At 50.4% G+C, this 17,606-nt stretch overlaps 1 protein-coding gene across 2 annotated transcripts in view; it reads left to right on the forward strand.

Annotated features, from left to right (window-relative positions):
- Ksr2 (kinase suppressor of ras 2) overlaps positions 1-17,606 on the forward strand; it is a 379,014-nt gene that overhangs the window by 288,657 nt on the left and 72,751 nt on the right. For both annotated transcript variants that reach the window (XM_052755170.1, XM_052755169.1), the window contains exons 10-12: positions 4,871-5,039; positions 12,929-12,970; positions 13,490-13,562. In XM_052755170.1, coding sequence (XP_052611130.1) covers positions 4,871-5,039; positions 12,929-12,970; positions 13,490-13,562 — 284 coding nt within the window. The remainder of the gene's footprint in view (positions 1-4,870; positions 5,040-12,928; positions 12,971-13,489; positions 13,563-17,606) is intronic.

Genomic DNA, 17,606 nt, shown 5'->3' on the forward strand with positions numbered 1-17,606 from the left:
TGCCACTCTGCCTAAAACCACCTACTAGTTTTCTGTGGGTTTCTGGAAGCAGATCTAATTTGTATTTATTTATGTATGTATTTTCCTATATTTCTCTCTGTGTCTCTCTGTCTCTCTGTGTGTCTCTGTTTCTCTCTCTGTCTCTGTCTCTGTGTGTGTGTGTGTGTGTGTGTGTACACGCATTTTGCATATCTGTGGGCACTTGTGTGAGGGTGCATGTGCACATGTGTGATGAGTATGCACATGGAGGTCTGAGGTCAATGTCAAGAACTTCCTTGATGGCTTTTGTACCTTGTTCATTGAAGAAGGGCCACTTAATCAAACACAGAGCTTGATGCTAGGGCTACTATTGCTGGTCAGTTTGCCCTAGTGACCCCCCCCCCCCCCCCCCCCCCGTCCTTTGAGGATGAGATTACAGACAGGCTCCACTGCTAACCCAGCACTTACACACAGGTTCTGAGGATCCAAACTCTGGTCCTCTCATGTATACAGCAAGTGCTTTAACCACTGGGCCATCCCCCGGTTCAAATTTTTTGTTTTGTTTTGTTTTTTTCCTGAGACAGGGTTATACTGTGTGGTTCAGGCTGGCCATGAACTTGAGATCCTCCTGCCTCAGCCTCTTGAGTGCTGAGATTGCAGGTGAGTGCCATCCCATCCAGCTCCAGACACATTGTTTAGAGCAGGCTCAAGGGCTGTGTGTCCTTTGGTTCCCACCCTCTGTGTCTGACCTCCCACAGTCCCCTCCAAAAGCCTTGTCCACTTCCGCTTGCCCTGCAGCTATTGGTCATTTTTATTGCTAATTCTTGGTACAGTCACTTTCTGGCTCCTTGTCACATCATCCCAGCGTTTGAAAGAACCTGTGACCTGGGGTCATGGCGAGCTGGCAGCCAGCCCCATTGGCTGTGAAACTGTGGGCAAGTAACTTAATCTCTCTGACCTAAAGTTTTCCTCTATATAAAATGGACATGCTTCAGCTGTCTACTTCTATACAACAAACCACCCCCAAATTAGCAGTATACAGCAACCACACTTTTATTATGCTTATAGCCTTCAGAGCACCATGGGGTGGATAATTTTGCCTTTGCCTTAGAATATCCAGAGACTCTATTGGGAAAACCCCTACACCGGGTGGCTAGTAACATCTAGACTCGGCCAAGTTCAGCCCACTCCTTGCTTTTGTGGGACTCAGGCCACACCCACACTGTCGGTTGCTGCTTTTCCGCTGGGGTGAGAGCAGAGCTGATGAGTCCCAGGAAGGCCCCCAGGAAGGCTGAAAGGCCTGAAATATTTACCATCACATGTTTTACGGCCTTCTTCACTCTCATGTCTGGTGCCTGGGTTGGGAGGAGTCTGTTTCTGGCAGAGAAGTCAGCCAGGATGGCTGCCCGAAGGCTCCTCTTCCCCCAATATGGCTGCCCCATGGCGTCTTGTGTTTCTTACATGATGGCTCATGGGACCTCAGCAGTGCCGTTCCCGCTGTTCTTTATGAAGGGGGCAACTGCATGCTGCAGGGCTTGAGGTCAGGCAAGGCAGACACCAGCTGTCATCGGGAAGGGGTTTGGGGTCCCCGCTTTCTGACGCTCACAGTGGCTGTTAAGAGCACCTACTTAGGAGAGCTGTCCCCGAGGCGGCATTAAATAACCGGCATCTGAAAATGCTCTGTGTGTGCTTCCCGGTGCGCAGTAGATAGATATCCGGGGAATCCTAACAAGCATTGCCTTTGATCTCGGGGCTTCATGCAAAATGTCAAGTCCGGGGCCATTTCCTTTGGTTGTTTCTGGAAGTCTCAGGGCTGGAAGTCTCAGTGGACGAGAACTTGGCTAGTGTGTGCAAGGTTCTGCCTTTCATCTGTGGCCCTGCCACAGGGAGGAGGGAAGGAAGGGAGGAAAGAGGAAAAGGGAAGAAGGTGCCGTGTTCTTCCAGAAGTGACTGTGCATATCTTAGAACCCATCCTTTTCCTCGGTGACATCATCAGGGGCCAGGAGCTCAAAGCCACCCCGAGACCTTTCTGTCTGGCTTAACCAGCGCTGGAGCCTCTTGATGTCAGATGGGACAAAAACACGGGTCAGATGGATGAGCCACAGTGACACTGTACTGCGTGTCTGCCAGCAGGGCCACTTGGGAAGGGACAGAAATTGGCCTCTATGCAGACAGCGGCTTCGCCACGGAGGTGGACAGGCTCTTTCATCAGGCTGGGTTATTTTCCGCCCTGTTCTTGTCTTCACTGGCCTCATGCGGATTCTTGTCATCAGTCAGTGATGTGGTTTGGGGACAGATTTCTCAGCCAATTTGCTCTGAAGAAATTCCCCCTCTCTGGTTCATAGAGGCCCTGCTTCCTCACCTGGCAGGTGGGCAGGAGGTGAATTTTGGAGCCAGAAGGCTTGGGTTTGTGTGCACGGCTCCTTAACTTGCTGTGTTGCTGTGATCAGGCCGGTTCAAAGTGCAATTTGCCTTAGTTTTCCCCTCTGTAAAATGGGCAAGGTGATAGGAGGGGTGGTTGAGAGGATTGGATGTGTGGTATGTATAAAGCATTTGGTCCAGCACGAGGTGCTCAGGGATGAAGGAGTGGGAGGAGGGGGAGGAGGAAGGGGAAACAGTAATGTGATGAACAGAGGAGGGAGGGGAGAAGGAAGGAGAAGGTAGAGGAAGAAGAAACAGAGAAGAAAGATGAGGGAAAATGTGAACGAGACGGGAATAAAAGATGAGAAAGGGCAGAAGAAGACAGAAGAGGAAGTGATGGACAGAGAAGGAGGGAATGGAGAAGATAAAGAAAGACAGGACACAGAGAGAAGCCGGACAAGCCAAGTCAATAGTGTCTGCCAGCTCCTTCAGGGACCAGCCTCTAGCCCTCGTCCCCTACATCAGGGCATCCAAACAGCCATCTGCAGTGGCATCAGAGGCCATGGATCTTCCTGCTGTGAGCATGGGGTTGGGAGATGCCGCATGCTGGCTGGTTGCAATTGTGAGGAACAGAGCCCTACCTACCCAGCTCCGCAAAGTGAGCTGCTGGAAGGATAGGCAAGAAGCCAACAGCAGGTCACTCTCAAGGAGCTGGGCTCTCTGAAAGTAGACCTGGAGCATGGCCTCGAGTCAGGTGGGTTCCCTGACCCGAGTGACACCAGGACTTTGTTGTTAAAGCTTTATTTTATAATTGTGTTGAGGTAGGTATGTGCACATGAAGTGCAGATACCCAAGGAAGCCAGAAGAGGGCGCTGGATTCCCTGGAGCTGGAGCTACAGCTGTTCTGAGTCTTATGATGTGGGTGCTGGGATTTGAACTTGGTTCCCCGGAAGAGCAGTATGCACACTTTACATCTCTCTAGCCCTAGACCCTGTCGTCCTAAAGATAATATGAAAAGGTGAAGTGGTTAGAATAACCAAAAGGGGTGTATGTGCATATACATACATACATACATACATACATACATACATACATACATATATATATATATAAATAAACAAATTGAAAACAGAAATAATTCTACCCAATTTCAAAACTGAATAAATAGCTACAGAAATCCAAAAGGAATATCTAGAGGGCAGGCAGGCTCAGGAGAGGACGCTCACTATGAACTAACAGGACACACCATTATCACATGCTTGAATAAGAAATGATGGCACACCAAGGCCTGGCTAGGACACAGAGAAAGCTGCTCACTGTGGAGTATGGATACAAAACAGTGCAGCCACTCTAGAGAATCACATACGTTCACACCAACCTCTTTATAAATGTTTACAGTAGCTTTGTCCTCACACACAGAAAGTATCCTGACCAGGAAACAGCTTAGACGGCCCTCACTGGACAGTTAATTCACAAATTGTGGTACATCCATACAGTAGAATGTTACTCAGCCCTGCTGAAGCTGTCATGTTCTCAAGCTCAGAAGGAGGACTCACTGCCTCTCCCAGCTGCCAGCGGCTTCTGCACTCCTTGACTGCTGGTGACATCACCTCAGTCTCTGCATCTGTCTTCACCTGCTCTTCTTTCTCTGTATCCCCCCTTTCCTGTCTCTCAGGAGGATATTCATCCTTAGAGTCAGGACCCGGTCCTGTTCTCTAGATCTTTGTAACATCTGAAACAACTGACTTTTATTCTAACTGACATTGGATTCTAACCTTCTGGGTGACGCCTTGCGGGAGGGCACATCCAACCCCCTGACCTGCTTTCTTACGTCCATCCAACAAGGGCATTCCGCACGTGCACTTAAGGACTCCATCTTCCCCCTCCCCTGGAAGCTGGTCTGAGGGCAAGACAGACAATGCAGGTCCCAGCTGCATGCCGGGGGAAGATGCTGAAGGCGGCTCACGCCCACGCTCTCTGGTGCTGTCAAGCTGTTGATTCTTTAATAAACACTTGGGAGGAGACGTGGCAGAGGAGGGGCAGTTCTCTGGGCACCTCGGCATGGGGCCCTCCAGATCAAAGAGGCACAGAGTGCGTGGCTGGCACCTCCGCAGATTTCATTAAGTGGCAACCTTTCCTGCCTGGGAGTTCCAGCAGCAAGTGGGTATGCGACTCCAGAAACTTCCCTCCACAGCTGGGGGCAGCCTTTAAATTGTCTCGCTCAGGTGTTCTGTCTGTGTGCGGTGCGGGTGCATGTGTTGGCCTATGTGTGCGCCTGTGGAGGCCACAGGTTGACTTCAAGTGTCTTCCTTGTGTCACTTCGTATCTTACTATAATTATTATTATTTTAGATAGGGTCTCTCGCTGAACTAGGCTAGACTCTGGAAGGCTCTAACAGTTGCAGAAGGGGCAGCCATGGCTGAGGAGGCTGGCTTGGGGAGCCCCTTCCTTCCTGCCTAGCTCATCCCGGTCTGCTGTGTCTCTGCGACCCCACCTGTCCCTGACCCCTGCCCTGTTTTTCTTTCCGCAGGACCACATCCCTGTCCCTTACCAGCCAGACTCCAGCAGCAACCCCTCATCCACGACGTCCTCCACGCCCTCCTCACCAGCACCCCCCCTCCCTCCCAGTGCCACGCCGCCTTCTCCCCTGCACCCTTCCCCACAATGCACGAGACAGAAAAAGAACTTCAACCTGCCAGGTACCTCTAAGAGTGCCGGGGAAGACAGGCGGATACCGGAGGGGAAGAGGTGAGGGGGGAGGGCATTGGGTCACTGCCGAAGCCAACCAGCACGGGACCAGCCCTGATGATCAGAGAGAGTCAAGGGCGGTGTTTGGATGTGTGCTTACAAACACGGGACAATAGTCCTATGATATCACATTTCCGCTTTAGAGGAAATGGAAAGGAAGAGTCATCAACGGTACTTGACAAATGGGGAAACTGAGGCAGAGGGACTCCTAGAGACGTGCTTTTGGTTTGGCCACGAGCTGATGTCTTTACCTAGCTCAGTCACAAGGCAGAGTCACCTGCTCTGGAGCTGGCAGTTGTCTGGTGAGACAACCTGGTTGAGATTGGTGGCAGGGTGCTGTGCTGAGGATCTCAGGGCCGTGAGCGCCTGAGCAGGGTTACGTCACAAGTCCCAGCCCGGGTGCCAGACATGGCTCAGAATGGACAGTGTGAGGTAGGTTCTGGATTCCAGATCCATGCCTGTCTATCCTGCCCTCGCTGTGTGACCTGATTCTGCCGCCTCGGTCTGTGAGTGAGTCGTGAAAGAGCCACTTGTGAGAGGGATCTTTCTCTGCCTTCCAGTGGACCAGACCTAAGACTCCTGCTGCCTCCCCCAGGGCCCAGCCAAGCCCGTAGGTCCCAAGGAGGCTGTACCAGTCAGGTCTCCATCACTATGGCACCTGAGCAAGGGCTGGCGAGGTGGGAAAAGAAAATCCTGCTATAGGAGCGCAAGGATCTGAGTTCAATTCCCAGAGTTCATGTTTTAAAAAAAAATCCTGGTGTAGTGCACATGCTTGGAGTCCCAACACTGGGGACCTGAAGGGAGGTGGATCTTGTGAACTCAATGACAGCCAGCCCAGCCAGAGTGTTGAGGTCTAGGTAAAAGCAACAAGCCCTGTCTCATGAAATAAGGTAGACAGAACTTGAGGAATGACACCTAAGGTTGGCTTCTGGCTTCCACATACGTGTGCACATACCAAACACACACACACACACACACACACACACACACACACACACACACACACACACACACACAGAGTACTATTGGATTCGCCTTCTGAGGAAGTTAGTCTGTCAGTTGAAATTTTCCATGGAATCAGCAATGTCACTTAAAGGAATTTCTAGTCAGACACTCTCACAAGGACGCCAGGATCTGTGTGTCAGGACATTAGTCTTTGCGACAGCGAAGAGTTGAAATCATGTCAAGTGCCCATCCAGAGAAGGGCCGAGTGCACTGGACCTGTACGCCATTTGAAGGGACTCAGTACTCCGCAGACATTTCCCAGAATGCCAAGACGCTCATCATGGGTTTTAAGCGGGAAAAAATAACCGATTTGCAAAATAAGTCGGTATACGATCATTCTGTTTCTTGTGGATCATTTTCGTGCATTCATGCATTGCATGTATAAAATCTGCCAGGACTCACTTCTCGGCTGTTGCTGATGAGCAGAGAGGTCTCAACTTTGCGGTGCTGGGGATGGAACCTAGGGCCTTGTGCGTGGGGCAAGCATGTGTGCGGTTCGTAAGGAAAGCCGAAGAGTAGTTCCTCCACGAGTGGCTGCACCGTTTGACGCCCTCAGCACATGAACACTCAGGAATTTCTTTCTGAAACAAGCTCTCCCCACACTCACTGTCCCCCTGCCTCTGCCTCTGGAGTCTGGGGTTATTGGGATGTGCTACCACGCCTGGCTGACGGAAGTCTTGGTCTTACTTTCTGTCATGTATATAATGGGGGGTGCATGTGAGTCAGTGATTGCAACTGATGGGACGTGAAGCTGTAATGGAAAATAAAATACAGTCTCCCAGAAACACAGTCAGGGCTTCCCCTGCCCCAGCTGAATCTCCCCGGGTGACAGGCATCTGGCTCTCTGTCACACTCTGGATGCTGAGCTCCTGGAGATGAGGAACAGAGCTTGGAGCGTGGCTGGCCATACGATGTTGAGTTCTCGAGGCTGCACTAATGCTCGGATGTAGCTATGTTGCTAGAATTGATTCATCTAGAGCATCCAGGGGATTTAACTTCCCTGGTGACCTCAGAGCACACGGGAAGGAGACGTTAGCAAACTGAGTGTGACGTGTGCTGACCGGGTGTCGGTGACCGCATCCCGCCCACTGGGTTGACCACTGTTTCCAGCCTTTCCTGAGCCTTCCTGCTCTGCAGAGAAGCCTGTCGGGGAGCGGCTCTGAGCAGATGGATCCAGTTTCAGACCCCAGCTTTGTTTTGAGTGGCTGTGGTGTCCTCATGGCAAGTGACATGAAGGGACTTCTGGATGGAGTCTCCAGATATCGCCTTTCTTTGGACCCATTGTAGCAGCACACACACACACACACGCACACGCACACGCACTTACGTTTACATGCACACCACACATACTCACATGCACACAAACTTATGCACTTATGTGCACATACACACTCATGCACTTACACATATGCACATACACATGCGTTACACACATGCACATACACACTCATACACTTATACACATGCACACACATACTCATACACTTACATGCACACACAAATGCACTTATGTACACACACTCATGCACTTACACACATGCACATACACACTCATTCACTTACACACATGCATTTACATGCACACACACTCATACACTTACACACATACACACTTATACAGTTACACACATACACACATGCACTTATGCACACACTCATGCACTTACACACATGCACACCACCCCAGGAAATAGAATGTTCTGGTGCCTTAAAAATGAAGGAACAAAAAGTAGAGTCTGCCTGGTGCAAGATTTCTTTTTTATTTCTTTTTTGGTTTCGTATGTTCATGCCGTGGATGGTTGGTGTAGTTCCCCGATTACCCTCCAGTGTCTCCATCTATTTCCCTCTGAATCATTTCTTCCCACCGTGTCCTCTAGTGTCACCCTCCTCCTCCAGCAAGCACCCGCAGGCATCAGTTCTCAGGGGAAGAGGGGCCTCACGGCGTCCCCTCTGTCTGTGGGGACAGTCGGGGCCTGGTCTTGTGCAAGTGTCCACTGCTGCTGTGTGTTCATGGTTGCCGTGGCAACACCGTATCTGGACGGCAACATTTCATCGAACTCTTCTCCACCCTCTGGCCCTGTAGTTCTTCCTGCCTTTTCTTCTGTGTTGTTTTCTGGGCTGTGTGTGTGTGTGTGTGTGTGTGTGTGTGTGTGTGTGTGTGTAGTGGTGTGTGTGTGGTATATGTGGTGTGTGTGTATGTGTGTGTTGTATGTGCATATGTGGGGGTGTGCATGTATGTGCATATGTGTTCGTGTGTATAGTGGTGTGTGTGCTTGTGTGTGTGTGTGTTTGGTATATGTGGTATGTGTGTGTTGTATGTGTGTGGGTGTGTATGTATGTACATGTGTGTGTGGTATGTGTGTGTCTGTGTGATGTGTACACATGTGTGTGTGTGTGTGTGTGCACACATGGCACAGGTTGTATGGATGTCCCACACTCACCAGTCATCTACTGTCAGCTCTTGGACCGGCCTGAGTCTGTATGAACCATGATGTCATCCCCTAGGGGCCAGCAGGATTTCTAAGATCCCACTCTGTCTCGGGCAATGTCTCCTCTCTTCCGAACCCTGCTCCTCATCGCCATGTGCTCATGGGGATTTATTTGCTTGCTCACTGTCCGTCCCCTCCATACGCCAATACCATAAGGGCAGCAAACCTGACCACGTCATTCTTTTTGTGCCCAAGGCCAGTGAACACGAGTGCCTATGGAATAGTACAGTGTTTGCTGAATGAATGAATGAATGAATGACTTAAATCCTACACACTTCCCAGGACTCTAGTTCCCCTTCTTCACATTGTCTTCTTGACCTTCAGAGGGCAGCCGTCCTTAAGAAGCACCCATTGAGCACCTACTGTGTACCAGACACTTCCTGTAGAACCGTGAACCGCCTGACATAGCTCTGTCATACAAGAGTCCTGCTGCCGCCGTGACAAATGATCCCAGACTGAACAGCTTAAAACAGCACAAAGGTGTCTCATGTTTCTGACGTTAGAAGCCCAGACAGAGCAGGTTTGACAGGGGAGAAAACTCCATGGCCCAGCGAGCCCAGGTTGTCCTGGAGGCCATGGGGGAAGGAGCCATTTTCTTGCTTTTTCCCAGCTTCCATCTTCACCTCCCTTCATTGTTCTACCCGGGCCTCTGTCACCCCCTGTGCGCTGGCTGGCTTTGTGTGTCAACTTGACACAAGCTGGAGTCATCAAAGGAAGGAGCCCCTGCTGAGGAAATTACTCCTTGAGATCCAGCTCTAAGGCATTTTCTCATATAGTGATCAATGGGGGAAGGCCCAGCCCATGGTGGGCGGTGCCATCCCTGGGCAGGTGGTCCTGGGTTCTAGAAGAGAGCAGGCTGAGCAAGCCATGGGGAGCAAGCCAGTGAGCAGCACCCCTCCATGGCCTCTGCATCAGCCCCTGCCTCTGGGTTCCTGCCCTGCTTGAGTTCCTGTCCTGACTTCCTTTGACGACAAATAATGGTGTGGAAGTGTGAGCTGAATAAACCCTTCCCTCCCCGAGTTGCTTTGGTCACGGTGTTTCATCACAGCAACAGTAACCCTGACTGACACAACCTGTTTTCATTGACTCTCTTTGACCTTTGACTTCTTACAATGACTTTTGTTATCACATGGGGCTCATCCACATAGCCCAGGACAGCCCCTGTGTCAAGAGCCCATTTAAACCCATCTGTAAAGTCCCTTTGCCATATAAGGGCACATAGTCACACTTCTCCAAGATTAGGACATGAGCAACGTTTATTATAAAGCAAAAACCAAGTTCTTGCTATGTACTCCAGGCCAGTCTTGAACACGTGGTCCTCTGTTTCTTGAAAAGAACTTGACCATCATCCCACCTTTATGACTGGTTAAGAGTCCCTCACTGGCCAGGCAGTGGGGCCATAGGACTCTGATCCCAGCATTCGGGGAGGCAGAGGCAGGTGGATCTCTGTGAGTTTGAGGCCAGCCTGGTCTACAGAGTGAGATCTAGGACAGTCAAATCTACACACAGAGAAACCCTGTCTCGAAAAACAGAGAGAGAGAGAGAGAGAGAGAGAGAGAGAGAGAGAGAGAGAGAGAGAGAGACAGACAGACCCTCACTGTAGTTAGAGTGTGGTGGTGGTGGTGGGGTGTGTGATGAGATCATGTGGGCCCTCTGAGGTGTAGTAGTTTTAATTTTAGCCTTTTGTTGACAAAACAGCTTCATGTGAGATTTGTACAAGTCTGTGTAACCAACAAGGCTCCTGGACTCGCGAGCTGCCTTTGATTTGGACAGCTGTACTTTGTGACCCGGAACAAATTGTTTCCCGGTCTGTACACCTGTGATCCAGAATCAAAATAACCCCACTGGCGTCCCAAGGCTATCCCAGACCAGGAAATGGGCTGAGCCAAGAGCTTCCACTCTTGCATCCTCAATAAAGAGCAGTGGTTTTAGTCAGTCCTCAGCATGTTTCCCACCTACGTGTGTGGGGACTTGGGGCTCCCGAGGTGCTAGGATTTACTTATTAATTGACTCCAGCCTCAAGGGGAGTGTTTCATTTGCATTCCCCCAAGAAACAGTTTAGCACCTGAAGCTGTCCGGCTGTCTCTTGGTTCTAAATCACTCTTGTCTGTTAGTTAAGAGAGCTGGGAGTCCATTTTTCACCATTTGCTAACGCATCCATCCCATAGATCTAGGGCTCCTGGGGCCTCAAGAATTTCACAGTCCAAGGATGCTCATGTCCTTGTGGAACATGCATGCCATCGCCACACATCCTCCCATATGCTAAACTGTGGGAGACCGGCCCCCACATTTATTTACCCCAGGGACTCTAGAGGAGAGAGGGATAAGAGATTTAGATAGAAATACAGAGGGGAGAGAAACAGAGAGAAACACAGGATAGCCTCGGGTGGGCCTGGATCCTTATCCACTAGCCCAGAACTTTATTCCAAAGGGCTATTTATAACAATGCCAAGAGGCGAGGCAAAAGACCTCCCCCCTTGCTAGATACAGCCAAGTGTAGATCCTTCCAAACACCTGGTACCCAGGCCCGTGGTCCAATCATCTTCTTATGCAGCCCTGCTGGGTACAGCCACCAGGAAACCTCGGTGGGCTCCAACACTAAACCACCTCCAGGTGACACACAACACCGAGTTCTGGGTGAAAGCTGTATGGTTTTCACGTGTTGTGTAGGGCCTCACAGCTGGAAGAAAATATACCATGGTTGGTACACACATCATCTGTTAGAGACTTTTCCATCTTGGATCAGTTGTATCTGCAGATGAGGAACCAAGGCCCCAGCTGTCTCCACTCAGAACCCACTGCACACTCCTGTGGGGTGATGGTCCCCGTGTCATGGACCCGGAGCTAGTACTGTCCCCATTTTGTCTGTGGACACCGAGACATGGAAAGGTTTGCTTGGATTTTTACCAGGGACGTAAGCAGAGCCAACACTCAGCGCTACAGGATGAGCTTCTAGACGCCAGGCCCAGACCTGGGTCCTCCCAGGGAGGAGTCAAGTGGCAGTTAGCAGCCCTCGTCTCTGGAGGCAGTCACGTTGCTTCTGGTACCAGATGCTGCAGTAGCTTGTATGTGACCCCCTCTCTGCCAACCACCATGCTTATTGCACGGGGGTGGGGGTGGGGGTGTAAGCTGTCTGACCTACCCACACTCCATGCACCGTACCCTAAAGAAACAAATGGGCAAATTAGAAACCTTGGCCTTTGGTGAGTGGACCAGAGTGGTCGAGTAAGTTGTCAAGAGCATCAGCAAGTGAGGTTCAGGAAACATCTTTTGCATAATTATTCTTGCTACACATAGAGATTAATCCAGGCTTATGGGAAGCGGGGAAAGGCCTGCTCCCTGGAAGGGCAAAAGAGAAGAGAGAAAGATGTTCACAACCCGATCTCCAAGCCTGTGCCTGATGTGGAAAAAGGATTACGGCAGTTGGGATCAAATCGCAGATTTTGAGGGGCACAGATGATCCTGGATTAGGCTAAATTTGATCGCATATGGGGCGGGCAAGACGACCAGCAGGAAGTCAGAACACAGCTGAGACTGGGGGGAATTTTGGGGGAGCCAAGGAGCGCTCGGGTTGGACCCTCTGCTGCCCACGCTTGCTGGGGAAGAGAAACCGCCTGCCCAAAAGACTTGTTGGGACTCTCCAGGGAGTCCAAACCATCCACCTTGTCCGTGGCTCTTTAAGACTTGTTTTCCTGTTCCAGACTGTAGAGCAGTGGTTCTGAACCTTCCTAACACTGAGACCCTTTAATAGACTTCCTCATGGGGTGGTGACCGCCAACCATAACATTATTTCGTCGCTACTTCATCACTGTGATTTTGCGATTGTTACAAATGGTAACGTAAACATCTGTTGTGCAGGATATCTGATAGGCAGTCTCCAAAGGAGCTGCAACCCACAGGCTGAGAGTCACCGCTGTGAAGGGAATCTGTTAGTGCCGTTGGGAGTCATTACGTTTATCGTCACTTGATAACAGTGCGAAGAAAATAGTCCAATGTGAAGTTTGATGCTGAAAATTTGTGTAAAGGATCTGTAAAAGCAGAGAGTGTTTGGGATTATAGCTTCGTGGTGGTGGTGGTGGTGGTGGTGGTGTATGTGTGTGTGTGTGTGTGTAAGTGTGTTTCACTGTGCCTCGGAGAGGACGTGGCCTGGCTTTAGGGAGTGTGAGATGTCAAGTGGTTGGGTCCCACATGTTCCTACTCCCTTAGAATTCGGGGTGTCTGCTGAAGCGTGGACACTCTGGGGGTGGACAGAGAACAACTATGCAGTGACAGTAGGGATGAGGCTTGGTGCCCACCCAGGCAGCACTCGGGTGCCACTCACGCTGGTGTTCTCTGTCTTTTGCAAGCTCCTCACTACTACAAATACAAGCAGCAGTTCATCTTCCCAGGTGAGTGTCCTGGGAACCGGCCCTCTGAGGAGCAGGGATTGCTGGGGCTGGTGGAGAGAGGTCAAGAGCAGAGAGGAGACTAGTGGGGTCTCCACACTCCAGGATAACATCTGGACAAGGAAGAGGAGAAGGTAAGGGTGGGAGATGCCAAGGGCACCAAGGGACCCAAGGATATACCCAGCACGGCGGAGGCCCAGGGGGTCAGCAGGCCAAAGGGACCTGAGCTGGACAGATGTGAACTGACTGGTCCCCTTGACCCAAAGGGGACTCAGGGGTGAGGAGGATTCAGGGATGAGCAGTGGATGCTTAGGCATCCTGTCTAACCCCCTTGGCAGTGATGATGTGTATGCAGGATCCCTAGAATGCTGGTCCATCTCAGTGGGTGAGGCAGGGGGAAAGGAAGCTGGCGAACATTGGAATCCACAACACGGGGTGGGGTTGCTGGCTGCTGTGTCTGTTGGGGGGTGAGGGTCATGGGTTCTAGGTTTGAACACTGAGTGTCTGCCCTCTGCCTTTCAGATGTGGTGCCTGTACCGGAGACGCCGACCCGGGCACCTCAAGTCATCCTGCATCCTGTCACCTCGAATACAATGTAAGTGACTTCATCCCCTACCCCCAAGCTTGGGTACCTTCAGCCTTCCTGGTTTCTCTGCTGTCACTTTGTCTCAACCCTGAAGGAGATGAGTGGGGGACAGAAAGACACAGGACATGGCTCAATAGAGAGAAGGGGGGCTGGCACCCCAAGCTGAGAGGGAAGTGATAAGAGGCAGTGTTAGTCCCCACAAGCCAGCTCTTCCCGAGGCTCCGGTCCTCCGTGGCAACTACAGTTTCTAGAGGTTACACCATTTTCTCACAGGGCCCTCCTCATTATTCCAGACAGCTGTCCCAGGTAACAGCTGGACTTTCGTTTATACCATAGTCTCCCTTTTTTAAAAATGTCCTTTGGGGCTGGAGAGATGGCTCAGAGGTTAAGAACACTGGCTGTTCTTCCAGAGGTCCTGAGTTCAATTCCTAGCACCCATATGGTGGCTCACAACTATCTGTATTGAGATCTGGCTCCCTCTTCTGGCATGGAGGAATACATGCAAACAGAACACTGTATACATAATAAATAAATAAATCTTTAAAAAAAAAAAAAGTGGCCGGGTGGTGTTGATGCACGCCTTTAATCCCAGAACTCGGGAGGCAGAGCCAGGTGGATCTCTGTGAGTTCGAGGCCAGCCTGATCTACAGAGTGAGATCCAGGACATGCACCAAAACTACACAGAGAAACTCTGACTCGGAAAAGAAAAAAAAAAAAAGTGTCCTTTAAGCAGAGCCTGGTGGCATCTGCCTGTCATCCCGGATGCTTGGGAGGTCAAAGCAAAACAATTACAAGTTCAAAGCCAGCTGGGGCAACTCCATAAGGCCAGGTCTCAAAATCTAAACATCTAAAAAGGGCTGAGGATATACTTTGGTTGTGAGGCTCTAGGTTAAATGCCTAGTCCTGAGGAGAAAGAGGGAAAGGGGACAGGGTGAGAGAAAGAAAAAAAAAAGATAAAGGAAAGATAGCGTTTACCTGGAATCAACAAACTCTAGCCTGTCAGACGAATCCCATCTGTCACTTGTTTTTATAAGTAAAGTTTTATTGAAACAGTGCCATGCTCGTGTATATACCGGGCCATGACTGGCTGCCTTCTCAGTACAGCAGGAGGGTTGGGAGGTAATAAGGAAGCATATGTTTCCCAAAGCCAAAAATATTGACTCCCTGGGCCCTTGCGGAAAGAGCCTGCTAGCCTCTTATTTATACCACCGCGAAATGAACAGAAGCTGATTTGGGAGAATTTAGAATATTCTGTGAATAAGGGAAAAGAAATTCGCCCCTTGGAATTTCACGCTGCTAGAGCGTTCTAGCGGGCTCTCTCATCCTGTTCCTGTATTGTGATTCATGACAGAGGCGGTTACAATCCGTGCAGTCCTGTTTTATCTTTAGTACCGTGACACTGATTTTTCCCATGCGATTCTGGGTTCTTCATAGGCAGTGTCTTACTGACTATAGAATGTCATACTGATGTGGGATTCAGTTCTGTCCCCACCCCTGACCCCGCAGTAAACAACGTGGCCACAAATGTCTTGGTGTACGAATCCCCTGGATGGCCCATTGCTTAGATAAGCAGAGAAGTCACCCTCCTTCCCTTTGGTGTCTGTGCCCCAAGTCTGGGGCAGGCTGGGATGTGACGAGTCTCGCAACTCTCATTTCTGCCGGCATGCCTTTTCTTCTTGCCTCCCTAATGATGGCTCCATCCCACTTGACCCGCATCAGGACTCTGTGAAGCGCCAACGACGTGGTGCATCTCTAAAATCAAAGGAGCAGTATCTTGCTGGAGGGTACTTTGCTGACCTAGATCTCTGGGTCAGTTCTCTGCGGCTCACAAACCAGCTCCACGCTTTGTACAAGATGAACTCCAAGTTATTAATGATAGCTAGAGTTGCCGTGTTAGGGCGGGGAACTGCTTGTGATCTGTGTAAATGTGTGAGGAGTAACGGAAGGCTGCAGCCAGAAGTCATCGAATAGCCCCGGCAGCTGGAAGCCCACCTTGAAACAGAAAGGAGCAGGCTGCCCTTAAGGGGACTGGCAAGGAGAGGGACGCCTGTGTTGTCCTGATTTCTTCACTGTCCCCACTTCCTATGGTAACACCCTAAATAATTGATTGACACACGTCACCCACAGTGACCCTCCCTCTCCTGGTTAGCTCTAGCATGGAGGTAGATTGACTCAGTCTGCAGAGCCCTTAGCTCCCTGAGATCTGAGGGGTGGGATAGGGAAACTCCTCCCACAATAGGGTGGGTAGGGGAGTTGCTAAACTTCCATTGGAGAAATAGAAAGAGGACATGGTTTTCCTGGTGATAGCTTTGCCCTACCTCTTCTGAGTTTTGTGTGTAGTCTGTAGCCAAGCTGCTCTGTTCCCACTGCTTTCCATAAACACACATCCTTAAGTATCAAAAGCTTCCTCCAAACACCCCCTGTGGACGTTGACTGTACCCCACATCCCCATCACAAAACTATGCATTTGATAGTGCCCTCACGTTCTTAATACCCAGCCAACTATACCATCAACACACAGCACATCCCTAACACCCTTAGTGTGTCCACACAACTCAGACAAGCTCTAACACACATCCCGTCGACCCTTGGATTGCTCACACATAGACCCGTGCTTAGAATACAGCTGCAGCTTTCGAGCTCAGTACGCGTGACACATACTCACACCTGTTTATTCCCACCCAGCAAAGTTCTTGTTTACGCATCTCGAGTCCATGAGATTGGCCAAGTTAAACTCCAATACCATTGTCTTGGTCACCGCTCTGTTGCCGTGAAGAGACACCAGGGCCAAGGCTAGTCTTATAAAAGGGAAGCATCGAATCGGGGGCTTCCTTACGGTTTCCGAGGGTCAGCTGGTTATCATCAGGGCGGGAAGCATGGCAGGCATGATGCCAGAGAAGTCACTGAGAACTACATTCTGATCCATGGGGTGGGGGGTAGGGGAGCAGACAGACAGACAGAGACAGACACAGAGACTGGGCTCAGTCATATGGGCCTCTGAAACCTCAAAGCCCACCCTAAGGGACGCACTTCCTCCAACAAGACCACACCTTCTAATCCTTTCAAATAGTACCACAATCTAGCAATTAAGCATTCTAATATATGAGCCTGTGGGGGGTCACTCTTATTTAGATCATGACAACCAGGGACTTCCAAATGTGCCCAGTGAGTCTCTCTTCTGGGAATTCCCACAACCCTCCATTTATTCAGTTCACCGGTAGCTGCTGGCCCTTGTTGCTCCCCCTCTGCCCCTATCTATGGTTAGTTATTTCAGCAGTAAAAAGATGTCCCTTTATGTCAGGAGCCATCCTGCCTCCAACTCCAGAGCCTCTTCTTAAAGACATGCCTGGATGGATGGATGAAAATGAATGAATGAATGAAGAAGGAAATAAATGGACAGACAAATGCATTGATGTTAAAATCCTTGTAGGGGGGCGGGGCATCCTTGTAGGATGGCTCCGCAGCTAAGAGCACCTGTCAAGCTCTTGCAGAGGACTTGAGTTCGTTCTCAGCACCAGTGTCCGGTAGTGTGCTAATCTTACTTCTGTTGCTGTGATGAACACCGTGACTAAAATAAATTTGTGGAAGAAGGAGCTCACGTCAGCTTACAGCTCTCAGGCCACACGCGGTCACGGAGGGACGTTAGAGCAGGAACTCAAGGCGGGAACCTGGAGGCAGGAGCTGATGCAGAAGCCATGGAGGGGTGCTGCTGACTGCCTTACTCCCCATGGTTTGCTCTGTTTTATTTCTCACACAGCTCAGGACCATCTGCCTAGGGGATGGCACCACCCACAGTGGGCTGAGCCCTCCCATGTCAGTCATTAATCAAGAAAGGGCCCCAGAGAATTGCCAGTGGGCCAGTCTGATGGAGGCATTTTCTCAGTTGAGGTTCTTCTTCCCAGATGACTCCAGCTTGTGTCAAGTTTTTTAAAAAAAACAAAACACTAACCATCCCTGTTGACTCATAACCCCGTGTGACTCCAACTCCAGAAGGTCAGCTGCCCTCTAACTTTGATAGGTACTGCAAGCATGTGTACACACCCACACAGAGAT

The sequence above is a fragment of the Peromyscus californicus genome, unplaced genomic scaffold, assembly GCF_007827085.1.
Source record: "Peromyscus californicus insignis strain IS unplaced genomic scaffold, ASM782708v3 Scaffold_2__1_contigs__length_46816999, whole genome shotgun sequence".
NCBI classification, from domain to species: Eukaryota; Metazoa; Chordata; class Mammalia; order Rodentia; family Cricetidae; genus Peromyscus; species Peromyscus californicus.